Source organism: Simochromis diagramma, unplaced genomic scaffold (genome assembly GCF_900408965.1).
Source record: "Simochromis diagramma unplaced genomic scaffold, fSimDia1.1 OVJJ01000304.1, whole genome shotgun sequence".
Taxonomy (NCBI): domain Eukaryota; kingdom Metazoa; phylum Chordata; class Actinopteri; order Cichliformes; family Cichlidae; genus Simochromis; species Simochromis diagramma.
The window spans coordinates 3,685,586-3,706,332 of NW_024387030.1; the positions used below are offsets into that span (position 1 = coordinate 3,685,586).

At 41.0% G+C, this 20,747-nt stretch overlaps 1 protein-coding gene and 1 long non-coding RNA gene across 2 annotated transcripts; one reads left to right on the forward strand and one right to left on the reverse strand.

The window, feature by feature from the left end:
- The first annotated feature begins 14 nt into the window (after positions 1 to 14).
- rtf1 (RTF1 homolog, Paf1/RNA polymerase II complex component) lies at positions 15 to 16,698 on the forward strand. Its single transcript, XM_040041266.1, has 18 exons — positions 15 to 165; positions 8,072 to 8,182; positions 8,309 to 8,459; positions 9,305 to 9,506; positions 9,727 to 9,844; positions 11,927 to 12,038; positions 12,123 to 12,261; positions 12,373 to 12,550; positions 12,670 to 12,752; positions 12,838 to 12,925; positions 13,019 to 13,126; positions 13,245 to 13,322; positions 13,528 to 13,649; positions 13,913 to 13,970; positions 14,539 to 14,616; positions 14,878 to 14,979; positions 15,340 to 15,454; positions 15,602 to 16,698. Exons 1-18 carry the CDS (start codon positions 82 to 84, stop codon positions 15,706 to 15,708), a joined length of 2,034 nt encoding a protein of 677 aa, XP_039897200.1. The 5' UTR covers positions 15 to 81; the 3' UTR covers positions 15,709 to 16,698.
- Positions 16,699 to 17,222: 524 nt separating this feature from the next.
- On the reverse strand, positions 17,223 to 19,941 carry LOC120739502. Its single transcript, XR_005697232.1, has 3 exons — positions 19,821 to 19,941; positions 19,156 to 19,158; positions 17,223 to 18,204 (listed from the first exon to the last, which is right to left on the reverse strand). It is a non-coding gene; the product is annotated as an uncharacterized LOC120739502 (long non-coding RNA).
- Positions 19,942 to 20,747: the final 806 nt, after the last annotated feature.

Consider the following 20,747-nt stretch of genomic DNA (forward strand, 5'->3'; position numbering starts at 1 on the left):
CAGGTAGCAGCGACAGCTATCGTAGAGAACATTACATTAGACGACACAGTGGTAGCTAGTGGGTTAGCTCTGCAGCTAATCATGGTGAATGTAAAGAAGCGGAAAGGTCGAGTCGTTATTGACTCTGACTCCGAAGACAGCGCTAGTGACGATAATTTAGATCAGGTAGGTGTTATTTTTACCCTTTTCCCCACCGGTGGATTCTGAAGTTGACAACAGTTTGAGGCTGACGCTAATGTGTGCTAGCTGATTGCGTTGAGTGGGCCTATTTTATTTACAACCGCTGTTTCCTTTGTGATAAAACACTCAAATCTTAACACGGAGCTAGGTTTCTACTAAGCGTTTACGGGTTGGTACTGGATAAAATGGAAAGTGTTTGAGTTTGAACAGAGCCAGCTCGTTAAGTTATGAAAGATACCCAACGCTTGCAATCATGCAGTATTAAGTAGCCATGAAAATGCCGCGCCGTGGGCCTTTGACTGGTTTCGAGCCGTAAGCTGCGTGACTGCAGCCGTGCTCTGTTGAATAATTGGTGCGTTAGCGTTCAGACTAAACTGGAATGGAGTGTGTTGTTTGTTTGTTTTTTGACAAAGTGAAATCGTTCTGGAGTCGCGTTTGCTTTAGTCAGAACATTATCTCCTGCATGACGTCATGAGACGAAGTTCTATTTCGGTGGTGTTGTTGTCAAACTGGAGCTGGCAGAGAAACATGTCAGTCTGAAGAGCTGCCAACGCTGTTCACATCACCTGTAAACTCACGTGTATTTGACCCGTTTGTTTTTTTTTCCCCCCGAGAAAACAGAAACTGTGACCACAGAAGATCAGACTGGGTCAGTAAGACGAGCTTCTTTGGTTGCTCAAACCGTCAGTAGGTTTGATCGTGCGTGTTTTTTGACCAAGTGCGGATTAATATAGTTATCTTCAGTAGTTGCACGGTCTTTGTGGATTTCGAGAAAGCGTGTGATAGGGTGCCATGAGAGGATCTGTGGTGCTGCATGAGGAAGTCAGGTGAGGCTGGTGCAGGATAATGTATAAGGACACAGATAGTAGTGAGGTGTGTGGTAAGAGAAAGGGTTTAAGGTGGGGGTGGGATTACATTGAAAGATCTGCTCTGAGCCCCTTCTTCTTCTCAGTGTTGATGGACAGGTTGACAGGTGAGATCAGGCAGGAGTCTCCATGGACTAAGATGTTTGCAGATGACATAGTGATCTGTATTGATAGCTGGGAGCAGATGGAAGTAAGTCTGGAGAGATGAGGAATAAAAGTCAGTAGAACCAAAACAGAAAACGTATGTGAACGAGAGGGAAACAGGTGTAACTAAAGCTGCAAGGAGGTAGTGAAGATACATGCATTTAAATACCTGATGTTAACCATCCAAAGCAACAGACAAGAGAGGTGAAAAAGAGAGTGCAGACAGGGTAGAGTAGGTAGAGATGATCACTGATCAGTGGGAGTGATCAGAAAATGCCGAGATTTAAGGGGGGGGAGTACATCAAAGGGACAATTCAGATTGAGCAGTTTGGAGACGGTTAGAGATGGTTTGGAAATATGCAGATGAGGGATAGTGGATATATTGGAGAAAAGGTGTTGAATATGGATCTGTGAGGCAGGAGAAAAATAGAAGCCACAGATGTAGTTCATGGATGTAGTAAAGGAGTACATGCAGGTATTCTAGGGATGGTGTGAGCTCAAGGCAGATGATCCACTGCGGTGAGCCTTAAATTTGAGGAATGAGGTGTCGAATGTTACCAGAGGCATTGCTCGGATCTTGAAACTTTGGGTGATTAAAAGGACCCAGAAATATTTTTGGATTTTCACTTGATAACAGCAACTTTTTAAAGTTGTTAATTAGACATTATAGTAAAATATCATACTCTGTAACAGTTGCAATCAGGTGTGTTAGCCTGCCTGCCTTTTTTAAGTACGCAATCAGTTCTCCTCCTGTCCTGGATATAAAAAGAATCAGTATGCACTAATCAGACTCAAATATTCTTCTTATTATGGCACACTTTGAATAAATAGACATGCATAGCTCTGAATAGCACAACAAATGTTTATAGGGTAAGTTACATAAAATGCACACAGATGGTTAATTGTTTCCTTCTAAAATATGATTATTCACACAGTATATAGTTTTGTGTCAATAATATTATGTTTGAAAAAGTAATCTATGCTACATAGTAAATTGACTGTTTTTTGTATAGCACTATTTTATTCTGAGGACTCAAAGCGCTTTATACATCTTGTCTCATTGACCTATTCATAAAAGCACCTTTTCTATGGTTAAGTGCTTCCTATCTAGCGTTCACACTCCGATGGATATATCTGAGAGCAAGCCGGGGTTAGTATCTTGCCTAATGATATTATCACGCAGACTGGAACAGCTAGGGATTGAACTACCAACCCTGTGATTACCTCCTGAGCTACAGCCACCCACAGAGTATATATCCATATTACTTAAACGTAAGCACTGAGGTTCATACTTGATTTTGCATATGCATAATAATTTAAGATCTTTTCTTGGCAATCATGAGCTTCACAGCGTCACACTGTAACCATAGTTACTCATTGTCATGCATGCCTGTTTACACAGTTTGTGAGAAAGACGACAACTCTGCTGCTGTTTAAGCCTGACATTAATCTGAGCAACATGCATCAATTCATGTTTACAGCATGATGGTGTTGTTGGTATTTCTCAATAGTACCCTCATGGTCTGAATAACCAAATTTGATTTGTAATTGCACTAGAAAATGGATGTGTAAGACGTCTGTGAATCCGTGGCACAATGTGTCAAAGATGACAGCCAGAACATGCATGTAGGAGAAGGCATTTTAATAAGCCTCTAATTCACCAACCTTATTTTGTAGCCAAGGCGCCGTTCTTCCTGCAATGCTATTTTGAGATTGGTTCCTGGAACTCCTTTTCTGAGCACTTCAGTGTGGATATTAAAAGTTTCGCCATGGACCTTAAACACTCAAGCAACATTCACAATGAGTATAATCGCTGCTGAAGAAACTTGGTTTGAGTCTCCCAAAGATTGAATTTGAGTTTTCATTGGAAGAGCCAGCAGTTTCCGAACCCAAATAAGTCAGGTCATTGGAAAATTTAAATTAGCTAAATTTAAGTTAAGGTTTTTGATTTTTTTTTTTTACAAATTGAATTTCTAGATCTTTTTAACATAGAGATGAACCCTCAAATTAGCCCCAAAGCAAACATTTCAAGACAGTGGTGAGGAAAGCTCCTTTGTAACAAGAGACCTCCAATAGAAGCAGACTCAGAGTTCATGGATATGTGTTTGGCCAAATTGGTGAGGACAATAACTGCAGATGTACATGGCTTTCTTTGGGTACAGGTAAAAAGTAGAAACTGCAAGACTGAGAAGACTTGTTAATGATATGGAGCAATGGTTAATAAATGCATGATAAGCTAAAGAGATGCCCTCAGTGTTTTGGAGGAGCTATAGTATAACAGGTTGTTCTCACAGGCATGTGGCTGTGAATCTTTCTTAACATTAACTGCAGGAGCTGTATATGAAAATGCGGTTGTTTTTCTAAGCTGAATTGCAAATGTTCTCCACGCTGCTTGCTCTTTAGTACAAATACCACATGTCTTGCTTCATCCATGTGAGAATATAGCAGTTTCGTCAGGCTTTACATTCTTTGCTGCTCTATACAATCGGTAACCTTGAATAAACCAAATGGAGTCTTTGTTAAACAAGCAAGCTGCTATTGTGAACTTCACGAGAGAAACCATCTTTGACCAGTGTCCCGACTTGATCCTCCCTGCATTACATTATGTCACAGGGAAAGAAATTATATTTAATGAAAGCTCTCAAGTGAGAGAGAGAGAGAGAGAGAGAGAGAGCATAGTTTTGTTGTTCTTTTTCTACATTTTATAGTAGTGGAGTATGCAGGTTCACTTTCTTTTTGTGTGTTATCAGGTCCTGTTTGAGTAGTTGTCTTGAATAACAGCATTAATGAGGCAAGTTAATCATCAAACTAGTATCAGAAGGTGTTTTGAGAAATACAAGGCACATGTAATTTTACTTCTGGGAAACAGATTGCTGCTAAATAATAAGAAAGAGAAGCTTTCCATGGGTTTAATCATTAAATTTAAAGTGTTCTACTTCTGCTTACTTTGTCCCACTATATGAATTTCAGTTCAGTTCAAGTGGCTTGAGAAGTTCTGTCCATTTGTACTGCAGTATGGGTAAATAATTTTTTTTGACCCCGTTGCTGAATTTTTATGTTTGCTCATTTATAAAGAAGTTCTTTAATTTTCTTGGCTGCTGCTTGGCAACTCAAAGCTTCAGCTCCCTTCACACTTTTCAGACTGGCTAGGTCACTGCATTATCTTAATCTGCTGCTTCTTTAGCTACTCCTGATGCCTTGGTGGTATGCTTTGGGCCATTGTCATGCTGGAAGACCCATCCACGACCTCTCCGGAGTGTTCTGGCTGACGGAAAGGGTCTCTTATCTGAAAATCTTCACATACCAGAAAATCTTCTGGTACTTGACCAGTACCAATGTAGTGATGTTCTTTACCCTTAGTAGAAAAACAGCCCCAAAGCGTAATGTTTCTACCTCTGTGCTTGGCTGTGGGCAAGGTGTTTTTTGGATCATACTTGGCATTTGTCTTACTCTAACCACGTCAGGTTGAGTTGATGACAAAGAACTTGATTTTTGGTTTTGTCTGACTACAGCACTTTCTCACCAAACCTGTGAATAATTTAAATCAGGGGTGTCAAACTCAATTGCACAGGGGCCAAAACTCAAGGCACACTTTAGGTCGCGGGCCAAACAAGATAAACATTTATTGAACACACTAAAACAATGTTTTTTAAACATAAATATGAATAAAAACAGACAGGAATATTATTCCAGATTAAATAAACTTAAAAAAAATAAACTTTAACTTTAAATAAAATTAAAATATATCCTGTCAAAATTATGCAAGTTAGCAATATGAACATGCTGCCAAAAACCCCAGAAAAAATAAATGAAAGCATACGCAAGGTTCGAGACGCATATAGACGGAGCTGGGCATTGCTTCAGGAATGGAACTAATAAACTGTGTGGGCCATTCAGTGTCGTCCTTTGCCTTGAGTGTATCATTACACTGCAGCTCCATCTGAATCTGCACAGGTGCAGTTCAGCAAAGTCCGCTGACTTGGTTCAACATTACTTGGCAACAGGGAAAGTGAGGCAGGTTGCACTGGTGCATTTGTGGCAGCTTCACTTGAAATGCCTTCACCACATCATACATGCCATGTCCATGAACTGACAGATTTCCTTGCTGAGCTCAAAAACTCTATTGAGCATTTTTATCCCAACTCAGCCAACGGACCTCTGTGTGATAAGGAATGTCGGCAAACTCTGAATCTATTTCCCACATAAAAGACTGAAATTGACGGTGATTTAAACTTTTTGCTCAGATGAAATTTACGGTTTGCGTTACAGTGATCATTACATGCTCCATTTTTAGGACTTTACCACACAGCCTTTCCTGCTGTACGATGCAGTGATATGCTGATAACTCACCGGTACAGTTCTCCTCGTGCATCTTTACTCGCATCCTGCTGACTAGTCCGCTTTTTTCACCGCACAACACCGGCGCTCCATCTGTTGTAAGTCCATCAAGTTTGTCCCAGGGCAGTTTCATGTCGGTTACACTTTGACATACCTTTTAAAAAAATGTCTTTTTCTGTCGTTGTCCCGTGCATCGATTTAATGTTCAATATTTCCTCTCCACGGATGAAGATGACCAGCTGTGCAATGTCCATCATGTCTGTACTTTCATCCACAGCAGGAGAGTATGCAATAAAGTTTTTGCTTCTAACTGTGTTCTTAAATCAGTGGCCAAACCCGATCAGCAATCGTATTTCTCCTCAGGCTCACATTTGCCAAAATCTGCGTTTTGTGTGGACACAAGACGCCGCACACCTTCATCATGCAGCTTTTCAGAGTGGTACCGGGCTGATTTGGCTATCTCCTCTGCTACAATAAAACTTGCTTTCACAACAGCTTCACTTTGTGATTTTGCTCTGGTGAAAAACGTCTGCTGAAATGTCAGATTCTTCTTTAGCTCTTCTACTTTCTGTAGTTTCTGCTCTGCATTTAGGTTTTTCAACTTATCCTGACGTTTTGTCTCGTAGTGCCATCTTAAATTAAATTCCTTAATTACAGCCACATTAGCTCCAGTAATAAGACACACGGGTTTACCAGCAATGTCTGTAAACATATATTCAGTCACCCACTGGCGCTGAAAGGCTCTGCTTTCAGAATCAACTTTTCTCTCCACCATTGTGAGCGGCTAGCTTCGCAATAACAGAAGTTTGACTTGATTGACGCTGGAATGTTCCCAGTTAGCCTAGCGTTCAGCAAGGAGGCTACAGCGCTGCATTATGGGATCTGTAGTTTGTATATTATTAGCGCCTCATATCGCTGGGCCATGCATAACAATAATAGTACATCCATACTTGATGGGCCTTGACTTTGACACGTGTGATTTAGATGTTCAATGGCAAACGTAAGACAGGCCTGTACATGTGCCTTCTTGAGCAGGGGGACCTTGCGGACACGAAAAGGTTTCAGTTCATTATGTGTAATGTGGTACGAATGGTGTTTTACTGACTGTGGTCCCAAATGTCTTCAGATCAAAATAATTGCACCAACAGTTGTCACCTTCTCACTAAGCTTCTTGCTGGTGGTCTTGTAGTCCATTCAAGCCTTGTGCAGGTGTACAATCTTATATCTGACATCCTTTGACAGCTCTTTGGTCTTACTTATGGTGGTCGTGAGATCAGAATGGAAGAAATTGATTCTGTAGGCAGGTGTACTAACCTGTGGAGCCTTAATTCTGGCTGGGCTTTGGTCAATCAAACAAGTACCGTATTTCCCGGACTACAAAGCGCACCTGAATATTAGCCGCACAAGCTAAAATCAGGGGAAAATCCTGTTTTGTACATACATTAGCCGCACCTGACCAAAAGCCGCAGGTGTTTCAATGTTGACTTATCATATGTAAGAGAATATGCACAAAGGGAATTGTCAGGAAAGAGATGGCTGTTTGGAGACACACCCCTTTTATTAATATTTTGAAAAACAAGTTATGGGTACATATTTGCACATGTAGTACATAACAGTAACCTATAGCACACCAGAAAAATAGATTCGGACTACCTTTTAGGCTCAGGTGCAGTGACACAGCTTTAACAAGAAGAAAAGTCAGTCATTCACCACCATCTTTCTCTTCTTCCTGCGCACTAAAACCACCAAAGTCCTCTCCTCCAGTGTCGGAAACGAACAGGCTCAGGATGGCTTCGTCATCCACTCTCCGCTTCTCTCCTTCGTTGTCACTTTCAAAACCAAAGAAATCCTCGTTGTCAGTGTCAGAGTCGAACACCCTCAGAAGGGCCGTGGCGGTGTCCTCCTCTCCATCATGCAGCAGTCCAGCCCTTCAAAATCCGTTGGTGATCGTGGATGTTTTCACACTTTTCCACGCTGTCAGAATCCACCGGTGGAGTTGGGCATAACTTGCTTTTCGCAAGTTTATCGCCGCTCATCATCCACGCCTCCCGCTGAACGCGTAGCGCTACTTTGAAGTTTGTTTTTCGCGCTACTTCGTACGGCACTACGTTGCCTGGCGGACGGACATGTGACTAACATACCACTCTTGAACCCCGATCCTTCCGCCAGGCAACGTAGTGCCGTACAACAGCGGAACAAACAAAACAAATCGTCTTACGATATGACAAAAATCATGGACAATCCAAGGAAAAGCCGCACCTGACTAAAAGCCGCAGGGTTCAAAGCTTGTGCAAAAAGTAGCGGCTTATAGCCCGACAATTACGGTACTAATTTCACTCAGTGACATGCAAATCAATTTATAACTTTTATGTAATGTGTTGTTTCTGGATGTTTTGATTGATATTCTGTCTCTTCATTAAAATGGAACAAAATTAAAGACTGTTCAGTTCTTTGTAAGTGAGCAAACTTACAAATTCAGTAGGGCATCAAATAATTATTTCCCTCACTGTAGGTGAACCACATCGCTGTTTTGTCACTTTCAGGAGCTGCTGTCTTTGGCAAAGAGGAAAAGGGTTGATTCGGGTGAGCAAGAAGAACCTGTTGGCAAAGCAGCAGCTTCCACAGACTCTGAGACATCTGACAGTGATGATGAGGTATAGCACTATTAGTATTTACTCTAAAGGACCTTACAGTTTTGGACATGTGAGGCACAGGAGACTAAACCTCAATTCTCTGTCAATTATATAATCAAAAGTTACATTTTCATTCCTTTTGTGTAGTGGACGGTCGGTGGCACCAAAGGCAAAAAGAAGGTTAAGCAGGGCAAGGGGTCTGAAAAGAAGAACGCTACAAAGAAGAAGGTTAATAAAACGACAGCGTCTGGTAGCTCAGATGGGGACAGCTCAGCTGAAAGCTCTGCACCGGAGGAAGGTGGGTTTCTTAATTCAGTGTTCACATTGAAAAAGATTTTCCCTGCTCTCAAATAAGGCTTCTTTGCAGCCTTTTTTTTTTTTTTTTTTTTTTTTAAATATCTATTATTAAGTTTAAGTTATTAAGTTATTATTAAGTCACACATCTATTCATAAGTTTAGTATCCTTGAAATGCTACTAAACTGGTGAGCAAAACAGACTTGCACGCCTTCTCATGTTCAAAACATGTTCAAAACATGTTCCATGAAGTGTAGAGCGGGACATCCAGACATATTACGAACTGTAGATTATACATCACTACAGTGCTGCATCCACAGGTTTTTCAAGAGGTTAGGATTACATGACTCACTCACTCATCCTGTTTATCTCAGGTGTCTCACAGCAAAGCATCTAAGCTGTTGTTTATTTTTGTCACATTGTCCTGGTGTGAACTGGCTGACAGCATTAAGAAAAACCTGGAAAAAAAATTCTCCTGGGAATTTGTGGTTGTTCACAAATCCATTTCAGTTTTGGTAATCCACTAACATAAAACGGTCTACATTGAGTGAGGAAAAGCCTACAGTACAACTTCACTAAGCCATTTACACTTATTTATTTACTTTTTTTGGGACCTAATTACATTGGCAATGTTAAAAGGATTTAGAACTGCTTCATGGTTAAAAGCTTCCCTTCCAAATTCTGCTTATAAAAACTGTTTATGACACATTTCGTAGACAAAAGTCAGATATATTAGAATTAAAATCTCTCTGATGACGCGTCTACCTTTTTGTTTTGTAATTGATTTGAAAACAGCTTTTTTGTTTTTTTTTGTGTTTCCTGTCTCTGGTTCCTTGAAATTTTTTTAGGCGAGGTGTCTGATTCAGAGAGCAACAGTTCGTCCTCCAGCTCTGACTCGGATTCCTCTGAGGACGAGGTGTTCAGGGATGGTTATGATGATGACTTGATGGGTGATGCTGAGGACAGAGCTCGACTTGAGCAGATGACAGAAAAGGAGAGAGAACAAGAGCTGTTCAACAGAATTGAGAAAAGAGAGGTGCTAAAGAGACGGTGAGTGGGGAATAAAAATCGTTAAAAAAAGTTATACTTGGCATAAATAACTTTTTCTTAGTTGTTAAAAAAAATCCTACAAGATAGTTATTTGTTAAAATACACTAGAGCACTCCTATTTTACTTCAACAAATTTGCCATACAATGCAAAAACATGGCATTTTTAAGTTATGACGTGAGCTCACAGTTTATTCACTCAGGATTCTGCTTGTTTTCAAAGGTTTGAAATCAAGAAGAAACTAAAGACAGCAAAGAAGAAGGAGAAGGAGGAGAAGAAGAAAAAGCAGGAAGAAGAGCAAGAAAAAAGGAAGCAATCTCAGGTTCAAGATACACAAGTGGTGAGTCTAGTTTCACACACATCTAAAACAATATTAGACACACTATTAGGGCTGGGCCATATTATACTGTTCACGGTAATACCGGTACAATGTTGGGCAACGATAAGAAAATAAAATATCGCGATAGAATATGGGTAAAACGCACATGCACAGTGCCTTTGTTTTCATACGCACATGGCCGAAAAAGCATGGCGGCAACGGAGAATGAGAAGGGGGGGGGGAAGCGGATCGTTGAGTGAAACGGATGAAACAGAATTGGTTTGTAAAAATGTTGCAACTTCAGTGATGTGGAACTGGTTTAGTGTTTGTCTGTCAGATACCCACCAAAGCACATTGTTTTGTACAACATGCAAGCGGGCTGTTGTTATTGCTGTATTTGTCGGACTAAGGTGCTCGTAAATCTGGGAGTAATCTGGGTCCAAAACTCCGTCCGCTTCAGGTCCCAAAGTCACACGAACACTGCAGCATCACTGAGAGTTAAAAACTGTCTAAATTCTTTCATCTTAATAAAATGATCAGCACTGCTGCTTTACCAGGTGTAACAATTAAGTTTAACATCCAGGCATCCATGAAAACAGAATTTATTACATTTAAGAGAGTTAGAAGTTAGCAGGAAGTTAGCGGAGGTCAGCTCGCTAGTTTCACTAGTTACCTAAGCATGACATAGTGGGGCTTTTCATATAACGATATATATCGGATGACAATATAAAAACATCTATCATTTCATTTTATGCTATAGTTTGTTTCGTGGTGTCGCAAAATAAACCGTTTTACGGCAATATTTTTTCATCATTCTGATGGTCACTGTAGTGGTTATATTAATTTCTTAAGTTCTCTCTTTCTCTTATATGTAATATAACTACACTACGGACGGACAAGCGCCTGTTTTTATGCGTTGTCGTTAGCAACAACGACGGTAACACCTTCGCGTGTCCGCTTGTTTATGTTCCACATAAACCTTTCACAATAAAGCTCAAGATCCTGTTGAGACTTTTCAAAATAAATTGAATCACGTGAAAGAGCAGATTATTTATGGATGAGAATTAAAAAAGAGCCGCCAGGTGTTAAAAAATAAACCTTAGACTCAAACGTTAGAACAGGCTTTTCCCCGCAGCACGCCGTGTAATAAATACAAAGAAAACGGCGGCTGTTACAACTTATGTCTAAAAATGTATAGTTTCATGCATTGGTTAAAACACTCGACTCCGGGTGAAGGACGCGCAGCTGGAAACACTTCACACAAGTCGAGCTGCCCGAGATTCACATAATTTACAGAAAATGTTAAATTTTTGTGATTTATATCGTTATCGGACGATAGAATTCTTATATCAGCATATGAGATTTTGGTCATATTGCACAGCCCTATGACATAGCATGTTCTGACTGAGAGATTTCTGAAAAAATTCAAACGTACAGCTCTGCTATCACTTCCAACATAAATGAAGACAGAAAACTAAACAGCAGTGACGTTTGTAGGGTTACTGAAGGTGGGCTAGCTGGTATATACCGGTAATGATGTGCTACGTGATCGCTAGCAACACAGCTATGTTAGCATAACATAAACACAGTGAAGCTGCAGGATGAATGCTAACACTTTTCCACTCAATCGTGCGAAATATTTTTGGCCATATCGCCCTGCTCTACATACTATACAACAGTGTGTATCAGTACCTGCTAAAACATATTGTTTTAGCAATATGTTTTTAGTGCAGTGGGAGTATATTAGTACTCCCACTGCACTTTATAATATATACAACAACAAAAAAATCTCTGTGACGTCTTTTAGTGCCTTTTACTGTATATAGTAATCTGTATATAGTACAAATTACTCTTCTATAATACTTTAGGGTGTCTAATTCAACTGATTTTCCCCAGTGTAGGATTAATAAAGCCTCTGTCTATCAATAATTGATAGTCTTGCCTAAATAGGAGCTTGAACTGAAGTTTTAATTTCACTCAGTAATTTAAGTGAAATCAGATTCCTCTTTTGCTTCTCATTTCTGCCTGGTATGAGAAGGAGTGGCATTACACGTTGTCTTTATCATATTTCTAATTCTAACCTCTAAGTGCTCATGTCTACAGGTCATGTCCCACAACAAGGAAAGACGATCCAAGCGTGATGAAAAACTTGACAAAAAATCCCAGGCTATGGAAGAACTAAAGGCTGAACGAGAGAAGAAGAAAAATAAAACAGGTTGGCATGCCTTGTACTCCTTTGTGACAGGTTGTTGTGCCAATCTGATTGTCTTTCAAACGCTGACGTGTCGTCTCTTAACAGCGGAGTTGCTGGCTAAGCGTCAGCCGCTGAAGACGAGTGAGGTTTACTCTGACGATGAGGAAGAAGAGGAGGAGGATGATGACAAGTCATCTGTCAAAAGCGATCGCAGCTCCCGTTCATCATCTTACGATGAAGACGAGTAAGTGTATCAACCAGTGCATTCACCACAGTGCCATCACAAGAGCAATGGTCAAGTTTGATGCTTTTCTCTTGATTCTGAGTAACTTTTTAAACTGTGTTCTGCTACCAGAAAAGAGGAGACTCCACCAAAGTCACAGCCCGTTTCCCTGCCAGATGAACTCAACAGGATCCGCCTGTCCAGACACAAGCTGGAGCGCTGGTGCCACATGCCCTTCTTTGCTAAGACTGTGACTGGCTGCTTTGTAAGGATAGGAATCGGGAACAGCAGCAGTAAACCAGTTTATAGGGTGAGCTTATATTCTCGTTACATCTCCTCTACCACCAATATATTATTGTAAGGTTTATTTATTTATTTTGGAAGTACTTTTACTTATGTTTGAGTTTCTTGTTCCCTTGTTGTTGAAAGGTTGCTGAAATTGTTGATGTAGTAGAGACGGCGAAGGTTTACCAGCTTGGATCAACACGAACAAACAAGGGATTACAGTTAAGGTAGGCATACTGTCATGGATACATGGATCATTTAGTTGTCCTGGTTTCCAAAAACACAACTCTTAATGTTGTAAATCATCTACAGGCATGGTGGTGACACACGGGTTTTCAGGCTTGAGTTTGTATCAAATCAAGAGTTCACAGAAAGTGAATTCATGAAGTGGAAAGAGGCGGTAGGTGATTTTTAAAAAAGAAGAATGTTTAAACAGTCCTAAATATATAATCGATAAAGTGATGCTGAAATGTGTTTCATCGATTTTTCTCAGATGATTGCCGCTGGAATGCAAGTACCAACTCTGGATGAAATCACCAAGAAGGAGCAATCCATCAAAGAAGCTCTCAACTACAAGTTCAATGATAAAGACATTGAGGATGTAAGTCGTTTTTTTTTTTTTTTTTTTTTTTTTTTTTTTTTTAACTAGGTCTTCATTCTTTTTTCTGACGTCATTAATTATGAGCGATCATAAAAATTTTTGTCTAAACTCTCTGCAGATTGTAAAAGAAAAGGACAGATTCCGGAAAGCACCACCAAATTATGCCATGAAGAAAACGCAGTTACTCAAAGATAAGGTAAAAGAAAACCAGCATTTTTTTTTTTTTAAACTCCAAGTTAAGGTGGAATTATCGTAGCCCTTTAAATGTCACCCTGATAACCTGTAAATCTGTACCAACAAAACATGGACATTGACAGCAAATGTCATTGAACTGAACTTTGATGAGAGACAAAGGCTAATCAGGCTTACCTTTTCATTTCTTTTTCTCTTTTGGTTTGAAGGCCATGGCAGAGGAAAGTGGAGATGGTGAACGAGTGAAAGTGATCCAGGATGAACTGAATGAGCTTGAGGAAAGGGCAGAAGCCCTCGACAGACAAAGGACCAAGAACATCTCTGCTATTAGGTACACAATCTACACTTATAAACATTTTACTGTGTTTAATAAAACTGCTTATCCAAAGTTCCTGAATTAAAATACACAGTTTAAAACACTGGTTTTAGTAAACCTAATGTTAAATAAAGTTATTGGAAACTACAGAAAAACAGCTAAATTGTGTTTTGTTGGTAGTGCCAGGTATTATGTTTAAAAAAAACTTTTTGTGATATGTAAATACAGTCCTTTATCATTACTCTGTAAAGACCTTAAACTGTTCTTTTGCCACCCAGCTACATTAATCAGAGGAACAGAAGCTGGAACATTGTTGAATCTGAGAAAGCTCTTGTGGTAAGTGTTCACCTTCTTAAACAGCACCATAGACAGTCATCACAACCTTAGATGAGCTAAAAAAAAAAAAAAAAAGCTATATTACATAATGCAATTACTCATTATTCATAACTTTATGCTAAAATATTGACAGCATAACACCATATTAATACATCTATGGATAGGAAAACCATAAATGACTCAAGCATCAGGCTATAAAGTCTGTTTTCTTACACTTGGAGTCTGTTTTTGCAGCATTTTATAAAAAAGGTACATTCATAATCTTCCTCAAAGTGCTTCCTCATGTCAGGTGTTTTCTTAATCTGGTGCTGCTTTACTGTGACCGTGTTCAGTATCACTGTGGTTCACGTCAGGCATCTGCCGGCCTAAGAGTTTTATATTATAGCACCTGTATGTCCAAGACAACCTGCAGAGGCTTAAAACCGTCACGTCCTATTGCATGTGTAGTAAAAATAACATACCTATGAATTTTAATGCAGCTTTCATGATTATACATCACCTTGATAGTGCGGGTTTCTATATACTAATTTTTAGTTTATTCATTTTTATATTAATTATTTTCCAACAGGCTGAAGGACAAAATGCCAAAAACCAACAAATGGATCCTTTCACACGAAGACAGTGCAAACCCACCATGGTGTCTAATGTAAGTATTCTATAATAAATTTATCAGATTGGATAATTGTGCTTGTTTAAACACACTGAAATAACACGTGCCTCATTTTCACAAACAATTATACCTGAATCATGAAGGTGACAGTTTAAATGACTGAATTGTTATAAATAAGACTGAAGACATGCTTAATTATGTGCACGCAGCATAACAGCAGTCTGAAATGTCCCTAAACTACCACTACTTCTACTTCCGTTGATCTGATCTGTCACTGTGATTCTTTTAATTTGGCAGGCCAGAGATCCGTCAGTCCATGCAGCTATTCTTGCTCACCTAAACCAGAAATATGGCTCTGGTTCAACACCAGACAATTCAAGTCCAGAGAAGAACAAACTGGTAAGCAGGACCCTCTCTGATAGCTCATAAAAATTATGCCAAAACTGGTGTTGAAGTTTGGCTTTATCCAAGGAAAGATATTTTGAGATAAACTCAACTTTTTGAAAGACTAAACTGAGTTCAGCACTGTAGTGTTTTTTTGTTTTTTTTTGTTTTTTGTTTTTTGGTGAATTCATGAATTATAAGCTGTCATATTTAAAAGAATGAAAACAAAACCATTATTTTAGAATATGGCAAAACTATAGCAGAAAATAATGTATTTTTCTTTGAGGTCTTGTTAAAAGAGATTGGACTGGAAATGAGTACTAACCTGAACTGTAGCTCTTTATCCTGAAGAAATCTTTACTTTGTTTGTTTTAGGGTCAAACAAACCCGAAAGACAAAGATGTCCCGAAGCCAACCACTGACCTCTCGGAAGACTTGTTTAAAGTTCACGACTTTGATGTAAAGATTGACCTACAGGTTCCCAATGCAGGTGAGACCCTCGTTTTAACCTTGCGTGTTTTGTGGTACTGTTGAAGCTATACGACCTAGATGTTCTGCTTACTTGGAGCACAAGGTGAATGCCAGTGTGTATCACAGTGATATAGTGAAGTTGTGTAATTTTGCTCTTCGTCTGCAGAGGCGAAGTCTCTGTCTGTGAGCTCTAACGCGTTGCCAGTGAAGGACGGCGCTCCCCGCAGGTCCCTCAACCTGGAAGACTACAAGAAGAGGAGGGGGCTGATTTGATGTGGCAGAACCGCATCGAGAACCCACATTGCATGTGTAAGCAAGAGTTTGTGTGTGTGTGAGTGAAAGTGAGAGACTGGGTGTATGTATGAGCAAGAGCGAGAATGTCCTGAAGGATGTGTGTTTGAATGATGATAAAATAGACTGTTCATCCAACACAAAGGAAATACTGATTAAACGGAGACAACATTTTTCTCAAAGGATCTTTCTCGGGAAAAAGAAAAAAGAAAACCTTGTCCAGTTATGTTTGTTTTTTGTTTTTTTGTTTTTGTTCTTTTTGCATTCACAGACAAACTTGTATACGGAGTTTGTTTGTGTGTGTTTTTTTTTTTTTGTTTTTTTTAAATGTATTTAACTTCTCTCCTACTCTTCTGGATCTTCTGGAGTCAACTCACTTTTTTTAAATTTTTTTTTAAATTTTTCTCCAAGAGGACAAAGACAACATGGCGCTTGTGGATTATTACCTTGAACAAGGAAACTATCTTAGACAATTTAGGTTGTTTAGGCATTTTAAAGTCTATGGACATCTTCAGATTTGACCAGCTTGTTCTCATCAGTAATAAATTAAAATAGTACATTTTCCCCCTCTGTATGTATGAACATCTGCACTTGCATTCCATCCTAAATTTCAACAGCATTGTGGTTATTTGCAGAGTTCACACTATCATCATCTCTGACTTAACCACAGTGTTGGCCCTTCATGAAAAATGTAAAACGTTCAGTACAGGTCAGCTGGACATCTGTCACTTTTTAATCAACCTAAATAAAGAGGAACTCTTTTGTATGGCCGACCTTATTCTAAGTGTTGCTTCATTTTTGGTTTCCCTCGGTTGGTTGTTCATGGGATAACTCCCATGCCCTCAACTCCCAGAGCAGATTCTATGTGTTATTGATTGTGTCCATAGTCAGTTCCTGTTTTGATGTGGCATGCCATGTAAATATGCATTTTTGAGTGAGTGCGGAAAAAAATAAAGGGGCACTGTTTCATAACTTCTGTGTCATTTTGTCTGTCTTCTGCATGGACTACAGATGAGGACAAGTGAATATACAAAGTTAGAACAATGTTTCCAAGTTTCAGGAACTGGAGTTAGAAGTAATCAAGAAATTTAAAGAGAACCTTCAAGTACAGAACAAGCTCAGCAGAGGTAAGAAGAGAGAGATTTCAAAGACTGGAAAGAAAGCTAGTGACAGTTTTGTCTGGATACAGCTGCCAAGACATGAGCAAATGAATTGTGCCCTCAAAGAAGACAGTCGCATTCGATTGTATGCTAGTGCCCCACTCAAAAGTAAGAAGGCAATTAACTGACAAGTGTTCACCATTTGTTGACAAATGAAGCCAATAAAAAGGCTGGAGCTGATTCCAAATGTTGAATTTGTATTTGACAACTCTTAAGTAGGAAGTCCAAAGACATGCAGATGCAAGCAAAGGAGGTCATCCTTAGGCTGAATGTCACAGGAACTGCATAACAACATTCTGGTAAATTCTTAAAAGGTATGAATGCACTGGGCAGCTCAGCAACATTAAATGGCCCAAAAAAACAAGACAGCTAAAGGGCACGGTGAAAGAATTATATCCATGGTTAAGATGAAAAACTTCACAACATCTAACCAAGTTGAGAACACTCTCAAGCAGGTAGGCATATCATTGTCAAGATCTACATTTAGGAGATGTATAGAGAAGGTTTACAACAACACTGATTACACTCAGGAACAAGAAGGACAGATTAGTTTGCCAGAAAACCCTCAAATGTGCAGTTCTGAGAAAAAAATCTTTGAACAGATGAAACCAAGAAGAACTTGCACTTGAATGATGGGAGAGAAAAGTACGAAGAAGCACAGAAACAGCTGAACCATACCGCATCCAATGTAATGGAAATAATATTACAGCATATGCCTGTGTGGCTGTCAGTGGAACCGGGTCACTAGTTGTTACTGATGATGTGACTGCTGATAGAAGTAGCAGGATGAAATGTACAGTCTACAGACCTATATTCTCTGCTCAGATTCAGCCAAATACTCCCAAACTCATTGAACAGTGCTTCATAGTGCAAATGGATAATAGCTCAAAGGGACTCTCCACGAATTGGTCTTAGAACTGAAGAAGCTTCTCAGTTGAGAGGTGAAACGTCTTGAAGAAACATAAAGAAGTCCAGAGGCTTTTCTTTCCAAGCTCCTTAGACTACTAAGTGAAGTGCAATCCCTCCTAAAAAGCTGCAACACTGCCTTCAAGTCAGGGGACAGGGCTGCGTATAGGGCGGCCAGGGCAGACCTGAGTAGAGGCATCAGGAAAGCTAAGGCTGCCTATAGGAGGAGGATTGAAGATCACTTTGCTGACAACGACCCCAGAAAAATGTGGCAGGGGATCAATCACATTACCAACTACAGAAGCAATAACCAGGCAACATCTAGGACTGATGCCTCACTGGCTGAGGATCTAAACCATTTCTTCGCCCGCTTTGAGACGACCAGGCCCTCAGCTGCCACACCACTTCCACCCTTCAAAATGGCCACCATCGTCCCTGTACCCAAATCCTCCACCATCTCCTCATTGAACGACTGGCGACCTGTAGCCCTGACCCCCATCGTAAGCAAATGCTTCGAGAAGCTGGTCAGGGACTTCATCTGCTCTGCACTACCCGACTCACTGGACCCTCTACAGTTCGCATACCGCCACAACAGGTCCACTGATGATGCCATAGCCCTGACACTACACACTGCCCTGTCACACCTGGAGAAGAGAGACACGTATGTGAGAATGCTGTTTGTAGATTACAGCTCAGCATTCAATACCATCGTTCCCTCGAAGCTGGACAGGAAACTGCAGGATCTAGGACTGAGCAGCTCCCTCTGCAGCTGGATCCTTAGCTTCCTGTCTGACAGACGCCAAGTGGTCAGACTGGGCAGCATCACCTCATCCCCCATCACACTGAACACTGGTGCTCCACAGGGGTGTGTACTGAGCCCTCCCCTGTACTCACTCTACACCTACGACTGCACAGCCACTAACAACTCCAACATCATTGTGAAGTTTGCGGACGACACTACAGTGGTGGGTCTTATCACCAATGGTGATGAGACGGCTTATAGGGAGGAGGTCAGCGCCCTGACCCACTGGTGTCAAGACAACCATCTCACCCTCAATGTCGCAAAGACAAAGGAGTTGATAGTGGACTTCCGGAGGTGCAGAGAAGTACACACCCCCATCACCATCAACGGCGCTGCTGTGGAGAGAGTGAGCAGCTTCCGGTTCCTTGGGGTACATCTGGCTGAGGATCTTATGTGGTCAGTACACACAAACAAAACAGTGAAGAAGGCGCAGCAGCGCCTCTTCTTTCTCAGGAGACTGAAAAGATTCGGCATGAGCCCCCGCATCCTCAGGACCTTCTATCACTGTGCCATTGAGAGCATCCTCACTGGATGCATCACCACCTGGTATGGCAACAGCACCGCCTACAACTGCAAAGCTCTCCAGCGAGTAGTGCGGTGCTCTGAACGGATAATTGGAGGTGAGCTTCCCTCCCTCCAAGACATCTACAGGAAGCGCTGCCTGAGGAAAGCAGGGAGGATCATCAAGGACTCCAGTCACCCCAGCCATAAACTGTTCAGACTACTTCCATCAGGAAGGAGGTTCTGCAGCATCCGGTCCCGTACCAGCAGACTGAGAGACAGCTTCTTCTACCAGGCCATCAGACTGCTGAACACTTCATAGACACCTCAGCTTCACTACTGGAACTTTAACATTATGCACTCCATACTGTACAGTAATGCCACTGTTTTGCACATGTCTCAACTCTGTATATTTTTATATATTTTATTTATTGTTTACTCTATTTAATTTGTAAAATATGTGTACACACACACACACACACACACGTAGAAAAATATTTAGTATACACATCCAGAAATGCATATACTATTATATATTGTACATATATTTATTAGTTTCAGATGTAGCCATTCTTGTATTTTGCTTGTTTACATTATTGTATTTTGCACAACTCTGTTGCTTGTGAAGCTCGCACACAAGAATTTCACTCACATGTGCTGTACCAATGTACCTGCACATGTGATGTGACAATAAAAGTGATTTGATTTGATTTGATTTGACCCACCCCCAGCACTGGCACACTAACACTCAGGGAGCACCAAGTGAGGTGTGTTCTAAGGTCAGTGAATCCCAGGAAGGCGGCAGGTCCTGATGGAATACATGGAAAGGTTCTCAGAACATGTGCTGACGAACTGACCGGAGTCTTCACTAAAATCTTCAACCTTTCCTTGTCATCAAACACCGTCCCGCCCTGCCTCAAAACCTCCACCATCATCCCCATCGCCAAGAAGACAGCTGTGGTCAGCCCAAATGACTACAGGCCTGTTGCACTTACGCCTGTAGTGATGAAGTGCTTTGAGAGACTGGTCTGTCAGCACATCAGGGCCGGTCTGCCTCCCACTCTGGACCCCCACCAATTTGCCTACAGGACAAATCGTTCCACCGAGGACGCTATCACCATAGCGCTCCACACTGCGCTGAGTCACGTGGAGCACCGAGGAAGCTATGTGAGAATGCTCTTTCTGGACTTCAGCTCAGCATTCAATCATATCATCCCGGAGATCCTGGTCCAGAAACTGTCTCACCTGGGACTCTCCACCCCCATCTGCCTCTGGATCAAGGACTTCCTGACAAATAGACCACAGTCTGTCAGACTCGGCCCCCACCGGTCCAGCACCATCACACTCAGCACCGGGTCTCCACAAGGATGTGTTTTGAGTCCCCTCCTGTTTACGCTCTACACATCCGACTGCTCCCCTACCCATCTCTCAAACACCATCATAAAGTTCGCGAATGACACCACAGTGGTTGGACTCATCTCAAGGGGGGATGAGTCGGACTACAGAGATGAGGTCAACAGACTGACTGAGTGTTGTTCAGTTAACAACCTCCAACTGAACACCACGAAAACTAAAGAACTTATCTTGGACTTCAGGAAGGGCAGAGCAGACCCGGCCCCACTTTACATTCACGGGAACTGTGTGGAGAGGGT